Source organism: Schistocerca nitens, chromosome 1 (assembly GCF_023898315.1).
Source record: "Schistocerca nitens isolate TAMUIC-IGC-003100 chromosome 1, iqSchNite1.1, whole genome shotgun sequence".
In the NCBI taxonomy this organism is placed as follows: Eukaryota; Metazoa; Arthropoda; class Insecta; order Orthoptera; family Acrididae; genus Schistocerca; species Schistocerca nitens.
The window spans coordinates 25,864,211-25,883,358 of record NC_064614.1 but is presented as its reverse complement, the minus strand read 5'-3'; the positions used below and the strand labels follow the sequence as shown (position 1 = coordinate 25,883,358).

At 42.0% G+C, this 19,148-nt stretch overlaps 1 protein-coding gene across 1 annotated transcript in view; it reads left to right on the top strand.

Moving 5' to 3' along the window:
* Positions 1-19,148, top strand: part of LOC126257762 (Down syndrome cell adhesion molecule-like protein Dscam2) — a 381,956-nt gene that overhangs the window by 348,025 nt on the left and 14,783 nt on the right. Inside the window, exons 25-28 of the mRNA XM_049955588.1 lie at positions 1,764-2,054; positions 2,169-2,313; positions 2,458-2,630; positions 17,789-17,974. Of these exons, the coding sequence (XP_049811545.1) occupies positions 1,764-2,054; positions 2,169-2,313; positions 2,458-2,630; positions 17,789-17,974 (795 nt within the window). The remainder of the gene's footprint in view (positions 1-1,763; positions 2,055-2,168; positions 2,314-2,457; positions 2,631-17,788; positions 17,975-19,148) is intronic.

Below are 19,148 nucleotides of genomic sequence, written 5' to 3'. Positions count from 1 at the left end.
GTGGTGGTGGGGGGGGGGGGGGGGGGGGCACCAAATGATGATAAGTTTCTTGTGGGGAGAAATGTTCTCGAACCATACATGGAAACGATTGTGGTATAATTGCAATATGTCTTCTAGATAATGAGCATTCTTAATACCCACTAGGGTAGCCGAGAGCGCTAGCGTGCTGCTTTCTGGACTCGGGTAGGCGCTCCGGTCCCGGATCAAATCCACCTGACAGACTTACGATGAGAGCCGTGTGCTGGCCAGCCTGGATGTGGTTTTTTAGGCAGTTTTCCACATCCCGCTAGTTGAATACCGGGCTGGTCCCCACATTCCGCCTCGGTTACATGGCTCACTGACATTTGACACACATTCACACTGTTCCATGGATTACACTAGACGCAGACAGTTGGGGTACACAGTTTCCGTCCCGGGGGGGGGGGGGGGGGGGTACGTGGTGGCGACAGGAAGGGGATCTTGCCACTCCTTACAATTAACCAATTAACACGCCAAATCTGGTTAACCTTAACAGCGGACCCCACAAGTTGAGATTAATGCTTGGAAAGAGAGAATGAGCATTCTTAATGACAGACAGGGGCACTGAAAACTATCTCCCAAATGCAAATAAAACTATTTAGCAGTGCACAATCAGACAGAATTCCATCACAGTTCCTGGAACTTCAAGCAACAGTGGTCAGTACGTCTAGCTAATGTGCATTGTTTTAAGTTACCACCAAATGTGCATTCGTTTTTAAAGTGCAGAAGCGCAGACAGTACACAGCATTATTTGTGGTTATACATTGAGAAATTTGTGTTTCATGTGCTACAATGTTGCAAACATGCAACTCACTTTGAAGAAAAAAGTTGAAATCCTCGACATGTATTTGAAAGAAAGAAAATGCGTTCAAGATATGACTATGCAGGATACAGAGGTTAAAACACAGTGCAGTGAAATATTCAAAAACGAAAGTTACATTATCAATTTGTGGAAGGGAAATCAAAATCTTTCAACCAAATGCTCATTCCCCAGTACATGTGGCTTGAGAGGTGACAACCTGTTATTTGAATAATTTTGCCATGTTCATAGCAACCAAAATTTGGCTGCGAGTGGAAGTATATCTGTGAAAATGCACAAGAAACTGCTAAAGAATTGGGTGTTATGAGTTTGCAGAACACATAAGCTGGCTTCATGGATTCAGGATTAGGCATAACATCTATTCACAAAATGTATGTGGCAGTCTAGTTCCACGACCCAGCCTTGGCAGCCAGAGACTATGTGTGTGTGTGTGTGTGTGTGTGTGTGTGTGTGTGTGTGTGTGTGTGTTGTCTAATTTGGATGAAGGCCTTTCCAACTAAAGCTTACTTGTTTGAGGCATCTTTTTGTTGTGTCTATTTGCAACTCAGTGTCTTCTCCATATGGTGAGCAGCAATCTTTCCTTCTCATAATATTACCATTATTCCAGTCTGTATTTTCTGTTATTCAAAATTTGTAGTCAAGTATACATGTAGGGAAATGGAGAAACTCCATCCTGAATTTATCTGATTAAAACATTGCTGTATCATAATGGGTCTTTTGAAGGTCAGATAAAGTGAAAACAATATTGTTTTTTCCCTTCGTGTAGTTGGCTGTGTTGTATATAAAGGCAACTACTACTTACAGCACATGTAGACACATCACATAATTCTGTTCAGATATTTATCACTTATCTATTTTTATTTTTATGTTAAAAAATTAAAAGTTATTTTTATAATATTTGTGGAATGATAAAATTGTTTTCCAGAACCAGAACTACCAAATTTTAACTCACTTGTCTTGGCAAATGCAACTTCTCTGTATTTGTACCTGTCAACATGGCCAGATGGAGGATGCCCTATGTTATATTTTGTTGTTGAATATCGAATACTGGGGAGTGGAAGTCATTGGATCCTTGTTGATAACAATGTGCCTCCAAAAAAGTTTCTGATAGGTGACTTGCAACCAGCCACTTGGTATCAGTTAAGACTTACTGCACACAACAGTGCTGGCTCAACAAGAGTGCATTTCAATATCGCCACAACAACTGTTACTGGAGGTATGTAAATTTCCTTTGTTAATTACTGTGAGTTAAATACATTCATAAGACTTGTGTTCATGTACTCCACACAGCAAGTAGCTTATAAATTTATAACCAATTATTCTTTTCCAGCAACTGTTGCTCCAATGCAGGAAAGTCAAAGCTTGACAAATACATCCCGCTTTTATGAGGATGTTTATGTGATAGTGCCTACAGTGTGCTCTGCAGTATTCTTACTATCTGCTGGACTGTTACTATATGTAACACTGAACAGAACGTAAGTTAACACACCATAAGTAAGATCATTCCATGAAATTTTATTGAACCATCTGTATGCCAGAACAGTTTGAAATTCCACAATGGCAAGGTGTTTGTATTCTTTATTTGCATAAAACAGTTGACACCATGTTTTCTTTTTTAGTCGCTGTCGGCAATGTGTAGAACAGAAGAGAGCACAAGGAATGCCTGAAAGCCCCAGTGCCTGCAAAGCAGCTGCTGAAATGGACAACAGAAGGAATTTTCAACAAATTTATTCTGCATCACCAACTAAAACAGATGAACATCAAGCCTCTAAACGTATGGATGAATCATCTGGTGAGTTGAGTAGGAAAATTATCTTGAGAAAACTTTAAAATTACAAACAGACAGAATGTTGATGTGGCCTTTAGTCCAAAAACTGGTTTTAAAATTACAAAGAGACAGAATGTTGTGGCGGTGTTTAGTCTGAAAACATGTATAATGCAGCTCTCCATGATACTCTATTTTGTGCAAGCCTTTTTATCTCCACATAGGTACTGCAACCTACTACTTACTGTATTTGTTTCATGCTGCCCCTCTACCCACTTAATTGATGATTCCTTGATGTCTTAAAAGGGAAGGTCCCCAGAAGTGGGATCAACTTTTTGAAACTATATTTTTGGTGATGTAGGTTAAGGTCCCACGTATTACACCCTGCAACCATTCACCTTGAAGGGCTCTTGTTTGTGAGTAATAGATGAAAAAAATTTGGAATTTCACATGAAGTGCTACAGCTTTAAAAATGATAATTTATGAATTGGTAGTGTAGTGTAATGGTTATAGCCCAAGCCTTAGATACAGGAGGTTGTGGGTTTGAATCTCGGTAGGTGCTCTGCAGTTTTATTTTTTAATCTCTATCGAAATGACTTTGATCATTATATTTAATCAGTAAATGGGTACAAATGTGATTGTTTTATTTCTATTCCTTTGTCATGTAATTTTTAATCACCATATTAACTTTTTCAGTTGTTTCTCACTCTTCTTCCCATCAGTCTTTTTCCAGCTTAAAACGTTGTGCATGTGATTTTAATTATTTATATTTATCTATCAAAAGACAAAATTATCTTTTTATATGTACAGTGGTCTTAAAAATACAAATTTCCTAAAAGGATTTACATTTTATTGGATGGCGATTGTCATATAAACATTTAAAACATAAATTCTTGTTGCACTGTGGACATGAAGGAGATATCAAGGTGGTAAGGTAATGATCATGGTTCTCTCTTCTAATCATCAATACCTTTATTACACGACAAACCTACAGGTCGAAGACTAGGCGGGAACTGAGGTCCCGGAAGTATACGAAACAAAGATCAGCTCGAAGACATATACACATATGATGTTCTGGCCTATCGATCTGTGGATCAATGCCACATAGCCCCTCCTCCCCCCCCCCTCGCAGTATGGAGTACGTACCCGAAGGTGTGGGGGGGGGGGGGGGGGTTGGCGAGAGTTTAAGTGGGTTACAGTGATTTCCTCCGCATCTAACGGCACGGGCTGTGTGGGAGGAGAGCGTGGAGAAAATCCTGGAATGCTGATGCTGATGCTGAAGTCTTGAAGCGACGGCGGCGGTCGTAGTCGTCGGCCGGTGTGGGAGCACTGGTGTGGAAGGGTGTCGTCGGCAGGGAACCTAATGATCACCTTTCCACTTGGCCTAACGTAAGCACATAGGTTGCCATATGTAGCACTTCGAGAGATTTTGAAATGCTTCACTACACGCTGTGACACACCACCTAACAAGTCACACGAATTGTCACACGCAAGCAGCACTAATGCGGTATCACCACTAATGACAACAGATAAACCACAAATGTCATTAGGATGAATGTTGGTAGAGAGCTCGTAAGTGGTGCCTGCTAACGGAGAGGTATGCTGAGCCGGTGGGGTGGGGAAACCGTAGCATGGTGAGGGTGGTGTGCTGCGAGTAGAGGGGTGAGTGTCAGATGGTGAGGTCTGAGTGGGCGTGGCAGGAACCTGTGGGCTGCACCGGTTAGAAGAGCTGTCGCACGAAGATGGAACTGTTATATTAGAGCCCTGGGAGCTGGGGCCTCTGCTATGGGAGCCGGGAGCCGGAAAACCCCAGAATGAGTGTGGGCTCATTGACAGAGCCAGTGTAGGTGTGAGCTTACTCGAATCATGAGCAGAGCAAGAAGGCCGAGGGTGGCCAGAGAGCGTGGTCTCTTCAACGGTGGGTGAGGTAGGGGAAAACTCGACATGAGCATGTTTAACCCTGTTGAGGGAGACAGTAGTTACTGAGCCCTTAATTACAATGTCCATTGTGTTACTGGTTCGTTTGACAACTCTGTACAGGCCTGTGTAAGGGGGCTTTTACAGTGTCGTCGCAAAGGAACACAAATTCGCAAGTGTCGAGCGCCTTGGGAACATATGTGTGCAGCAGAGTGTGGCTGGAAGGGGGCGGGGGTTGAAGTTTGTTACAGTGTAACCTCACCCGCTCTACCAAGGACGGCAGTTCAGACGGTTTGGCGACTGGAGTAGGAGCAACAAGTTCGCCTGGCATTGTAAGGGACCGGCCGTAGACGAACTCGGCCACTGAGCCTTTAAGGTCTTCCTTGAAAGTGGTCCGCAAACCGAGTAAGACGAATGGCAGGGCTTCCGTCCAAAGGAGGCCATGGCAACGTAGGGCCGTTTTAAGCATCCTATGCCAACATTCCACGAGGCCGTTGCTTTGGGGGCGGTATGCTGTTGAATGAATTTTCTTGATGCCGCACAGCCTACATAGTTCAAAAAACAAGGCAGACTCAAATTGGTGGCCTTGGTCGGTCATCAAGTAAACAGGGCAGCCAAAGCGTGAATTCCAAGTGTCTATGAAGGATTGTGCCACTGATTCGGATGTAATATTGGGTAGCGGGGCAGCTTCCACCCAATGAGAGGTTCTGTCTGTAATAGATAGCACGTATCCGTAACCCTCGCAGGGGGTGAGGGGGCCTACCAAGTCGATGTGAACATGCTGGAAGCGACTGGGAGGAGCGGTGAAGCTGCCTAGTGGGGGCGATGTGTGCCGCAAAACTTTATTTTGTTGGCATCGAATGCCGGCACGGTCCCAGGCTTGGCAATCACGACACGTGTCGCGCCAGATGAAGTGCTCTGAAATAAGTCTGCTAGAGGCTCTCACACCTGGATGAGCTAGGTTGTGTAATTTGTCAAACACTTGTCTCTATAGAGGTTTGGGAATGAAGGGACGCAGCAGCGTACCAGTTGATTTGTCACTTCAAACCTCACCTATGACACCGGGAAAGGTGGATCGCGCAGGTTTGAGTGACGAGCTGTGATAGGAAATAAGGTCTATAGTGTCCGTGTCGGCAGACTGCAGCTGAGGCAAGTTAGAGAGGTCTATCAGAGTTGTGAGAGCGCTGACACGAGACAAAAAAATCTGTGACCACATTATCTGCACCCTTGATGTATCGTATGTCAGAGGTAAATTGCGATATGAAGTCGAAATGACGGACCATCTAGGTGGAGGGTCAATCGGGGGGGTTCTTTACAGCAGCAACCAAAGGTTTATGGTCGGTTAAAATGTAGAAGTCCCTACCCTCAACCTCAGCGCGAAAGTCTTTCACAGCCTCGTAAACTGCCAAGAGCTCCCTATCAATGGCTGAGTACTTTTTTTGAGCGCCGTTGAGCTTCTTAGAAAAGAACTGCAAAGGAGAGGTAGTATCTGACGGTTTGACTGAGGACAGCATCTACTGCGGTATCACTGGCATCCGTGGTAATAAAAAATGTAGTGTCCAGATGTGGGTAGGCAACAGTCACTTTGTTTGCTAGTAGGTGCTTCAGTTTGTCAAAAGCTTGTTCCATGGCAGGGGTCCAGGGGACCAGGCGGATACCGGTTGTATTTTTGCCAACAAGGGCGTCTGTTAGGGGAGCCTGAACCTCAGCTGCAGCAGGCAAGTGCTTCCTATAATAGTTAACTGATCCGATGAACCTGCGCAGCTGCCTTAAACGAGTGAGGGCGTGGCAAATCCAAAACAGGTTTGATTTTATACTCAGGAGGAGTGAGGCCCTTAGCTGACGTGATGTAGCCTGAGAATCTTACCGAAGTCTGGTGCTACTGGAGCTTCTTATTATTCAGTTCAACACCGGCAGCAGTAAGAGTGTCTTTAACAATCTGCAAATGTTCCATGTTCTTTTGCAAAGTAGGACTGAAAATAAGAATGTCGTCCAAGTAAACGAAACAAAAATCCAGATGAAACAACACCTTGTTCATGAATCTCTGCCAAGTTTGTGCAGCGTTGCGGAGGCCAAAGGGCATGAGCCGGTACTGGAAAAGGCCGAAAGATGTTGTAACAGCTGTCTTTTCAATATCCTCTGGTGCCATCGGAATTTGATGATAGGCCCACCTACAGTCCACTACCGAGAAACACTTGGCGCCTGGTTAAAATCTGCAATGTTAGGAACCGGGTACTTGTCTATGATAGTACGAGAGTTCAACTTAGTATAGTCGCCAACCTTACTCCAGGTGCCGTCTCTTTGTGTGACAAAGTGGATAGGCGAGGCCCAGCATCCAGCAGATGATTCGATGACGCCGGCTGCTAAGAGATCGTCTATGCTTGAGACAGCATGGTCGGCAAGAGATTGGCGGTCCATCTTGCAAGCGAAGTTTTTGGGCGGTGCCATCTATAGCCACGGAAATGTGCGATGCGGTACACGAGGCAACTGTCTGTGGTATAGTGTGCGCAGCGGCCGCTAGGCTGAGTTGTGGCGCGGACGGCGAAAGTTTGCCTAAGTGCCAGCTGTTGGGTGGTTGGCAGTGACAAACAAGTGAGCTACGCGAAACAGGGTTGGTACACTGTTTATTAGTAACCGAAGGTGCCTCTGTCGAGCTTGGTGGCAGTAGTGGGTGCGAATGAACATCTGATGGCAGTAAATCAAAAACATTATCTTGTGCCTGGGAAGCTAGCTGCCCAAGTGAGGAGGGGGATGAATGTGCACTCGAATTAATGCAGTTAGAGCTGGCAGGAGCACGGACACTGTACAGTTTATGTGGCACAAGGTCACAAATACAGGTCGAAGACTAGGCAGGAACTGAGGTCCCAAAAGTATACACAACAAAGATCAACTCGAAGACGTAATACATATTATGATGTTCTGGCCTATCGATCCGTGGATCGACACCACAGACAAAGTAATGTAGATGAAGATTTGAACAAAAGAAGGGATTATAAGTAAAACAAAATTCTAGCAAAATTGTGAATATAAATAATGAATAATGAATGCAATAACATGGATGAAAATATAGAATGATGAAATGCAAGAAATTAAATCAGTGTTAATGCATGGAAATAATTAATGTCACATGCACAAAGATCCCAAATGAAAAAAGTATTCTAGGAAGAAAAAATGAGAGCAGTTGCAAAAGTTAATACAGGGATTAAAAATAACAGAAAAAAAAAAAAAATTAAACCCATTAACTGATAACATCTACATCTACATGGATACTCTGCAAGTCACATTTAAGTGCCTGGCAGTGAGTTCATTGAACCACCTTCACAATTCTCTATTATTCCTATCTCGCATAGCGTGCACAAAGAATGAACACCTACATCTTTCTGCACAGGGTCTGATTTCCCTTATTTTATCTTGGTGATTGTTCCTCCCTATGTAGGTCGGTGTCAACAAAATAATTTCTCATTTGGAGGAGAAAGTTGGCAATTGGAATGTCGTGGGAAGATTCCGTCGCAACGAAAAATGCCTTTCTTTTACTGATGTTCTGCTACCATGTGCCGCGGAATTTGAATCCCCGCCAGACGTCATGGACGTCGTAGACCCATAGAGGTCTCTGCACCATCACGCCGTAAGCTGTGGCGGCGCGTGCCTCATGGCCCACACTTAGTGTGAGGGCGCCACAGTGGAACATGTGGCTCATGGTTGCAGCGGCCAACAGCAGCATCCCCAATCAAGTACTTAAGCGCCTGCCTGTCGCTCAGCCTGTCTGTCTAACCTTGAGTATGTCGCAGGACATATTGCCTCGCATTAGACAGCGTATATACTTTCGTGTTTTCTTTACGAGTGGACGTGGTTGTCTTGTTTGGTTTTCTTGACTCTGTTGTTCGTTCTTGTTGTTGTCGTAAGGTCCTTCATTGGTCGTGTCCGTCCTCTCCCATTGTGTTGTTGTTTGCGAGCCACTCCGCGGGTCCCGCCGCGTTTCCGTCACTTCAACCCTGCGACTGTTCTGGTCGCCGTTACAGCAGATGTCCAGCCCAAATCCTGTATCATTTCTGTGATACACTCTCCCATATTTCGCAATAATACAAAACGTGCTGCCTTTCTTTGAACTTTCTTGATGTACTCTGTAAGTCCTGTCTGATAAGGATCCCACACCCCACAGCAGTATTCTAAAAGAGGACGGACAAGCGTAGTGTAGGCAGTCTCCTTAGTTGGTCTGTTACATTTTCTAAGTGACCTGCCAATAAAACACAGTCTTTGGTTTGCCTTTCCCACAACATTTTCTATGTGTAACGTCCAATTTAAGTTGTTCATAGTTGTAATACCTAGGTACTTAGTTGAATTTACGGCTTTTAGATTAGACTGATTTATTGTGTAACCGAAGTTTAACAAGTTCCTTTTAGCACTCATGTGGATGACCTCACACTTTTCGTTTTTTATGGTCAACTGCCACTTTTTGCACCATTCAGATATCTTTTCTTAATTGTTTTGCAGTTTGTTTCGATCTTCTGGTTACTTTATTAGTCGATAAATTGATTACTTTATTAGTCGATAAATGACAGTGTCATCTGCAAACAACCGAAGACGGCTGCTCAGATTGTCTCCCAAATCGTTTATATAAATAAGGAACAGCAAAGGGCCTATAACACTACCTTGGGGAACGCCAGAAATTACTTCTGTTTTACTCAATGACTTTCCATCAATTACTACGAACTGAGACCTATCTGACAGGAAATCACAAATCCAGTCACATAACTGAAATGATATTCCATAAGCACGCAATTTGACTACGAGCCGCTTGTGTGGTACAGTGTCAAAAGCCTTCTGGAAATCCAGAAATACGGAATCGATCTGAAATCCCTTCTCAATAGTGCTCAACACTTCATGTAAATAAAGAGCTAGTTATGTTTTACAGGAACGATGTTTTCTAAACCCATGTTACTGTGTGTCAATAGACCGTTTTCTTCAAGGTAAAATAACGTTCGAGCACAATATATGTTCCAAAACCCTACTGCATATCGACGTTAATGATATGGGCCTTTAATTTAGTGGATTACTCCTACTACCTTTCTTGAATATTGGTATGACCTGTGCAGCTTTCCAGTCTTTGGGTACGGATCTTTCGTTGAGCGAACAGTTGTATATGATTGTCAAATATGGAGCTAATACATCAGCATACTGTGAAAGGAACATAATTGGTACACAGTCTGGACCAGAAGACTTCCTTTTATTAAGTGATTTAAGTTGCTTCACTTCTCTGAGGATATTTACTTCTATGTTACTCATGTTGCCAGCTGTTCTCGATTCAAATTCTGGAATATTTACTTTGTCTTCTTTTGTGAAGGCATTTCGGAAGGCTGTGTTTAGTAACTCTGCTTTGGCAGCACAGTCTTTGATAGTATCTCCATTGCTATCACGCAGAGAAGGCATTGGTTGTTTCTTGCCACTAACATACTTCACATACGACCAGAATCTCTTTGGATTTTCTGCCAAGTTTCGAGACAAAGTTTTGTTGTGGAAACTGTTATTAGCATCTCACATTGAAGTCTGCACTAAATTTGAACTTCTGTAAAACATCGCCAATCTTGGGGATTTTGCATCTGTTTGAATTTGGCATGTTTCCTTTGTTGTTTCTGCAACAGTGTTCTAACCCGTTTTGTGTACCAAGGAGGATCAGCTCTGTTGTTTGTTAATTTATTTGGTATAAATCTCTCAATTTCTGCTGATACTATTTCTTTGAATCCAAGCCACATCTGATCTACACTTATATTATTAATTTGGAATGAGTGGAGATTGTCTCTCAGGAAGGCCTCAAGTGAATTTTTATCTGCTTCTATGAATAGGTACATTTTTCACTTATTTTTCGAGGAGTTGGGGATTACAATATTGAATCTCACTATGACAACCCTGTTTTCACTAATCCCTGAATTGGTTTTAATGCACGTTATTAACTCAGGATTATTTGTTGCTAAGAGGCCAAGGGTGTTTTCACAACCATTTACTATTCTCGTGGCCTCATGAACTAACTGCTCGAAATAATTTTCAGAGAATGCATTTAGCACAGTTTCGGATCATATTTTATGCCTCCAGAATTAAACATGTATTTTCACCAACATATCAAGGGTAAATTAAAGTCACCAACCAGTATTATCGTATGAATTGGGTACATGTTTGAAATCAAACTCAAGTTTTCTTTGAGCCTTTCAGCAACTGTATCATCTGAATTGGGAGGTCAGTAAAAGGACCTAATTATCATTTTATTCCAGTTGCCAACAATGACGTCTGCCCATACTAACTCAAAGGAAGTATCTACTTCAATTTTGTGACAAGTTAAACTACTTCTAACAGTGACAAACATGCCACCGCCAACCGTGTTTAGCCTATCCTTTCGGAACACTGCTAGGTTTGTCGCAAAAATTTCAGCTTCAGCCAGCTTTCAGTACCTATGACGATTTGAGCATCAGTGCTTTCTATCAGGACTTGGAGCTCTGGTACTTTCCTAACACAGCTATGACAATTTACAACTGTTATACCAATGGTACCTGTATCTACGTTCTTCCTGTGTTGAGCCTGCACCCTTTGTGACTGAAGCCCTTTTTGTGTTTTCCTGAGACCCTCTAACCTAAAAAAACCGCCCAGTCGACGCCACACAGCCCCTGCTACCCGTGTAGCCGCCTCCTGCGTATAATGGACACCTGACTTATTCAGCGAAACCCAAAACCCAACCACCCTTGGTGCAAGTCCAGGAATCTGCAGCCTACATGGTCGCAGAACCATCTGAGCCTCTGATTCAGACCCTCCACTCGGCTCTGTAGCAGAGGTCCGCAATCAGTCCTGTCGACTATGCTGCAAATGGTCAGCTCTGCTTTCATCTTGCAAGCAAGACTGGCAGCCTTTAACACTTCTGTTAGCCGCTCTAAACCAGAGACAATCTCTTCTGATCCAAAGTGACACACATTATTGGTACCTATATGAGCAACCACCTGCAGTTGGCTGCACCCTGTGCTCTTCATGGCATCCGGGAGGACCCTTTCCACATCTGGAATGACTCCAACTGGTATGCAAATGCAGTGCACATTGGTTTTCTTACCCTTCTGGTCAGCCAAGTCCCTAAGGGGCACCATAATGTGCCTAATGTTGGAGCTCCCATCTACCAATAATCCAACCCTCTCTGATTGCCTGGATCTTGCAGGCTGAGTGGTTTCCTCTGAAACAGGACAGGTGACAGCATCTGCGTCAGCGACAGTGTCAGCCACAGACAGCACCTGGAACCTGTTTGTCAGACAAACTGGGGAAGCCTTACGTGCAGCCGCGTTGGAAGTCTTTCGCTGCCTGCTTCACCCTGGGGTGACCTCCCACTTGACCACAGGTTTGGGGTCAGCCTCAGTGCGAGCAGTAACTAGGTTGGCCACCAGTGAGGACCGATCGTAGGACTCAGATGTGCTGGATGTCCATTGGCCCCCACGGCCGGCTCACAACAGTGGTGCCAATCCACTGCAGCCCCAAGCTGTGTAACTGAAGCCATCACAGCCTGAAGCTGAGAGCAAAGTGTCGCCAATCGGCTCACATCCGCACCCAACAATCACAGTCCCTGTCATGCGTGTGTGTGTGTGTGTGTGTGTGTGTGTGTGTGTGTGTGTGTGTGTCTATTGTTTTAGTAGCAACTTTCCTTCTCATAATATTAGAACTTAAGGCTTGAAAGACTAGCAAGAAGTGACTGGTAAATGTCAGGCCGTGGCATTTGCAGCAGTCTCGTGTCAGGGGTTGGCGCCTTGTGACATCTTTGCTGCAGCAAGCCTGCTCATTGAAGCAAGCTGTGGCTGGAGTATGTAGCCTGAATATCTCTGACCTGTTCTCCATATTGACACTCGGACTGAGTGAGGAATCCAAATCACTGTCAAATACTAAACTCAGCATTACCTGATTTAATGCAGCAACATTCCTTTATGCTTGTTTTCTTATATTGATGGTCATCTTGTATCCTTCCTTTTAAGACACTGTTAGTTCCATTCGGATGCTTTTCCAAGTCCTTTGCTGTCTCTGACAGAATTACAATGTCACTGACAAACCTCAGTATTTATATTTCGTCTGCCTGGGCTTTAATTCCTTTTCCAATTTTTCTTTGGTTTCCTTTACTGCTTGCCCAGTATACAGATTGAATAACATTGGGGATAATCTACAAATCTATCCCACTCCCTTCTCCCATTCAGTCAGATGGCAGTTATAAGATTTGAAAGGCATGCTTCACTTTCATGCCCTTCAACTTTTTAACTGAGTCTGGTTTCTTTACAAGTTGTATAAAACCTTTCATTCCCTGTATTTTACCCCTGCTATGTTCAGAATTCCAAGGAGTGTATTATAGCCAGTATAGTCAAAGGCTTTCTCTAAGCATACAAAGCTATAAATGTAGATTTGTCTGTGTTTAACCTATCTTCAAAGATAAGTCATATGATCATTGTTGCCTCATTTGTCCCTACTTTTCTCCAGAATCCAAACAGATCTTTCCTGATATCAGTTCCTACCAGTTTTTCCATTCTTCTGTAAATAATTAGTGTAAATTCTGTAAATAATTAGTGTCAGTATTTTGCAACCAAGACTCACTAAACTAATAGTTCAGTAATATTTACATCTGTTGCCACATGCCAGCTTTGGAATTGGAATTGTTACACTTTTCTTGAAGTCTGAGGTTATTTCCTCTGTCTCATATATCTTGCACACCAGGTAGAGTAATTTAGTCATGAATGGCTCTCCTATTAGTATTTCTGCTGGAATGTTGTCTACTCCAGTGGTCTTGTTTTGTTGTAGGCCATTCAGTGCTGTGTCAAACTCTTCTCACAGTATCATATCTCCCATCTCATCTTCACCTACTTCCTCTTTCCTTTTTGTGTTATTGCCTTCAAGTTCATTTCCCTTGTATTACCCCTCAATATATTCATTCCACCTTTCAGTTTTTCCTTCTTTGCTTAGTATTGGTTTTACATCTGAGCTCTTGAGGTCATACAGCTGCTTCTCTTTTCTCCAAAGGTCTCTCTAATTTTCCTATAAATGGAATCTAGCTTTCCCCTACAGGCTTCTGTAGACTTTTGTGCTTAGCCATTTTCACTTTCTGTCAGTCTCGTTTTTTAGACAACTATATTCTATTTTACCTCCTTCATTTGCTGCATTTTTACATTTTGTCCTTTTGTCATTAAATTCAATATCTCCTGTTCTATTCAACGGTTTCTATTGGATCTGCTTACATTATCCTCTGCTGCATTTTCCATTTCATCACTCAAAGCTACCCATTCATCTCCTAATCTGTTCCTTTCCACTGTTTCAGTCAGTCATTGTCAAATGCTCCCTTTGAAACTCTCAGCAACCTCTGGTCCTTTCAACTTACCCATGTCCCACCTGCTTCATTCCCTGCCTTTGCAATTTATCCAGTTTTAATCTGCAGATCATAACCAATAACTTGTGCTCAGAGTGCACATCCACTCCAGGAAATATCTTTCAGTTTAAAATCTGGTTCCGTAACATCTGTCTTACCTTTACATAATGAATCTGAAGCCTTCCAAGTGTCTCTTCCACATATGCAACATTCTCTCATCATTCTGAGATCAGATGTTAGTAATGATCAAATTATACTTTGTGCAAAATTCTACCAGAAGCTTTCTCTTTCATCCTTTTTCCCCAGTCTACCTTCTCCTATTATTTTTCCTTATCCCCCTATTCCTGCTACTAAATTCTGTGCATCTATCAGAATTAAATTTTCCATTCTCTTAACTGTGTGAATAATTTATTTTATCTCATCATACTTCTTTCAATCTCTTCATCATTGTTACCATATAAACCTTCAAGAGGCAGGATCCCATTACTGCTGATATACATATTTAAGGACGTTTTTTCACCTGTAAATGTGTGCATTGGCAGTACCAGAATTTGGCTTCCTTACAGTAAGTACTGGCCATCCAGTATGATTCATTGTATTTTTAAATACTGCTTTATCTGTTGAAATAAGAGCTGGCCAGCCTATTCTGTCTCTTTGTAATTTTAAGTATTAATTGATTGTGAAATGAAAAGTGGCTTCTCACCATATAGTGGAAATGCTGAATCGCAGAGAGATGCAACAAAAAGACAGTCAGACAGTGAGCTTTTAGCCAAAAAGGCCTTTGTCAGAAATAGATGGGAGAAGCAACGGGTTGCTGGTAGTAAGGAGGAGGCTGGGGTTGGGTGGGAAGGGGGAGGGATAGCAGGATACGGGTGGGAAATGGTAAAGTGCTGCTTGTGGGAGCATAGAGGGACATGTTGGAGAGATGGTAGGGCAGCTAGATGCAGTCGGGAGGTTAGACAGAGGGCAGGGTGGGGGGTGTAGCGTAAAAGGAAAGAACTAAAAAAATTGTGTTTGTTGGTGGAATAGAGGGCTGTGTTCTACTGGAATGGGAGCAGGGCAGGGGCTAGAAGGGTAAGGAAAATGACTAACGGAGGTTGAGGCCAGGAGGGTTACGGCAACGTAGGATGTATTGCAGGGAGAGTTCTCACCTGTACAGTTCAGAAAAGTTGGTGTTGGTGGGGAGGATCCAAGTGGCACAGGCTGTGAAGCAGTCTTTGAAATGAAGAACATCACACTGGCGGTGTGCTCAGCAACAGGATGGTCCATCCGTTTCTTGGCCACAGTTTGTCAGTGCCCATTCATGTGGACAGACAGCATGTTGGTATAGAATTCTATAACCTAAGTTGCAGCCACTGCACAGCATTCTGCATGGGTATAACAACCAACAAGCAGTATGTCTGTATGAATGGCCACCAAAAAACTGTGGCCAGGAAACAGCTGGACCACCTCATTGCTGAGCATGCCACCCAATACAACATTCTTCATTTCAATGACTGCGTCACAGCCTGTGTCATCTGGGTCCTTCCCGACACCAGCTTTTCTTAATGGCGGATGTGGGAACTTCCCTGCAATATATCCTATGTTCCCATAACCCTTCTGGCCTCTGCCTTTGTTAGTCACTGTCCTTCACCCACCTATCCCCTTCCCTGACACCACTCCACAGCCTTCTATTCCACAAGCGCACCCACAGTATATTTACGTCTCTCCTTTTCTGCCCCTCACCTCCCACCATCTAATCTTCCGACTGCACCTAGCTGCCCTCCCTCTCTCCACCTCGTCCCTCTATGCTCCTACAAGCAGTACTTTACCGTCCTCCACCCCTATCCTGCTATCCCTCCTCCTCCCCACCCCAGCCTTCTCCTTATGCCCACCAATAAGGTGCTTCTCCTATCAAATGTTACTGCTCACAGTCTGGCCCAAGCAGACAGGGACTGTGGTCATGTGTATGTGAGTTCCATGATTGTGTGTGTGTGTGTTGTATATTTTTGAGGAAGGCCTTGTTGGACGAAAGCTTGTTTCTGACAGTATTTTTGCTTTGCGTATCTACGACTCAGCATCTCCTCAGTATTGTGCATAGCAGTTATCCTTTTCACAATATTGTTACATTCCATCCTGGATTTCCCATTTTTTTAAAATATAATTTCAACTGTTTGAATAAGTACTTCATGTGCTATATCTACAATTCATTCACATTAACTTCCCTGATGCTGTCATAATATGTAAGCCAAAGGCTTTTCAAATTCTCCATGAAGGAGTAAGCAAGCAGTTATGGTCATTGTTTGCAAATAGCTGTATAATAGAAATACAGGGAAGAACTGAAATTTAATAAGAAAATTCCAGGCATTAAACTGTTTTTTCTTTTTTTTTTCCTTTTTTTTCCCAATGTATTGACATTTGGGACGTGCCCATTCAGCCCAGCTCAACAGTAGACAGTCAATTATAATGAGACAAATGTAAGGACAACACAACATCCAGTCCCTGAGCAGAAAAAATCTCCAACCTGACCAGGAATCAACAAATATATAAAAGCAATTCCTGATCATCATCTACTGGAACTATAAATAAGAAGTGGCAACCACTTACATGCACTGCAAGCATCTGGTTGCCTTTTCACATTTTTGAATCATTCCATGCTAGTTATTATGTAGCATTATTACAAAACTCGTTAAGAAAAACTTTCTAAAATCTGCTCTTGATTTTGATTCACTTGTGTACTATTTATGTTGAAAAATGGCTCTGAGCACTATGGGACTTAACTTCTAAGGTCATCAGTCCCCTAGAACTTAAAACTACTTAAACCTAACTAACCTAAGGACATCACATACAGCCATGCCCGAGGCAGGATTCGAACCTGCGACCGTAGTGGTCGCGCGGTTCCAGACCGTAGTGCCTAGACCGCTCGGCCACCTCGGCCGGCACTATTTATGTAATGTAGAAAGGAGTGAAGAATTAATCAATAACAAAGACAGTTACACATTCTACAATATTCCTGTTCATTTACTGTGATGCTTAATAGTTCTGGAAACTTTAAGTAAGGGTAAAGGGTGACAGGAGGAAGATCTCAAAAATTATGTCATAGAGGAAATAGTACACATGTGGAAGATGTGGGTATTGTTTCTTCTGTATTCAGTCTGTGAATGGAATGTAAAAGTAAAACAAAAATAAAATACTCTCTCCATAATCAATTTCCATTTACACAAGAATCAAACTTTTATGTTCCTCTGTGTAGTTGACATTTTTATTATCACCTTCATTGCTGATATCATAAACTCACATATGTAGATGTTCAGCAAGCTCATATCCCACTGACAGAAGAAATTTTCATCAGCATGCTTCCATCAGAATCCTCCAGGGCTTTGGTACTATTCATGTGATGCATTCATCAGAAGGGAATTTAAGTTTTGGACGATTTGAGAGAAGTAAGCCATATAAAGCATTGGGTTTCATTCTGTACCTTCTCTTATTTCTATCGACATTATTACAAATATTGTACAGTACAACTTCTAATTTCAATTTCTGATGCTACACAGTAATTAATTTTACACATCAGGCAGCACACCATTGAAGTAGCATTTAGTTGGAAGGCGTAAGTTGTGAGGCACATATAAAGTAAAGTAAATAAATATGTTTCTTTCATAAGTGTTCTGTATCAGCACTACAAAGCACACATTCGAGTATATTGGTGGAGTGAATTTAAGCGACTAGCAAAATGGATTCACTTTCTTACATGTATTGTATAAAACATGTTGTTTATTATTTACAGAATTTAAACTTACAATTCCACCTACAAATGTTTTGACAATACACTGGAAAAAATTATACCAAATTATTTAAAAATTACTATTTGTTTCACTCATGGAACTACTTATTATAGAAGAGGAGACTCATTTTACTGTTTCAGAACTATATGAGATGAGCCCATATGCCACCTTTGCTGTACCATCAGAATCTCATAGGAAAATGAATGCAGCAACTCTGGACTACACAATGCAGTTTAGAACTTTTGGACATACTGAGAATGACAGCAGTGCTCAACTACAACATTCTCATCGAACCAACAAGAAGAACTGGTATCTACTGTCTGATGGTAATAAATTTTGTGGTTTACGTACTGCTGTAATTTATTAAGAAAATAGTGAGCAATGGAAACTGATGAACTTTTAAGATATGTAGTAGTCCTTGTTCTTCGATTTTTGTAATTATAGTCTTATAGGTTAAGCAGTGTCCAGCAGTGAAGGGAAATAAACTAGCATGGTAAGTAACAAGCAAAACCTCTGATAACTATGAATTTTGGAAAGGTAACCAATTGCAATCAATGCAAAAAACTTTTTCTATTACATTAAGCTATAAGGTCTCCAAATACAGATCACTACCAAGAAATATTTCAGTTATGAAAAGAGTGATCATACAAGGATTCAAAAACAGTTATACCAGATCCAGTCTGTCTTCTTTTTACCACTGGCTCACAGATAGCAGTAAAAAATAGATATCATAAATATTTCAGTTACAATATTAATTTTCTTAAACGTGAAAAAAAAATGTAACAGAAAACTGTCACAGCTGCTGCAGTTATGAAGAATTTGCTAGTCTTTTCTGAACTGCCTTTCATCTTCTTAGGCCAGAAGAAGACGAAAGCCAGTTCACAATATATACAAAAAAACCCAAATCTATTGAAATACACAAAGAGACTCTTATAAAATAAACTTTGTATTGCATTAACAGGGTGTATATGCGGACAATGAAAAAAATTTTGTGGGTTTTTACTGGATTTCTCAGTTAAAATTATACTTTTCTTCAGGTGAAAATACATTTTCCCTGTGTCAGGTGATGTTGTACTTTCCCCCAGAACTGTAAAAATTATAAGTCCTTTGCATGGTCAAGGTTTTATACACTGGCATGGAAAGCCCAGCATGTTAAAAAAACACATTTTGGAAATATCTCTGATGCGCAGCAATACATACGCTGCATATTTTCATATTACGAAAGTATAAATTCAAATTCCACCAAACACAGCATGTTAATTGAGATTGCATACGCGTTTGTAAGCCAATCATAGTTCATGTCACGTGATCTTGCCGGCCGATGACAGCAGAAATTTGTAGTACGGGATGTAGTGAGCCAAGAGCGACATCACTGTTAAGTAACATGAACATGCAGTTTAAATTAATATACATAGTGTAGCTACCAGTAAAGCTAAGCTTTCTTCTTCTTCTTCTTCTTCTTCTTCTTTTTTTGCGTGAGTTACCCGTTTTTTGGGTTTA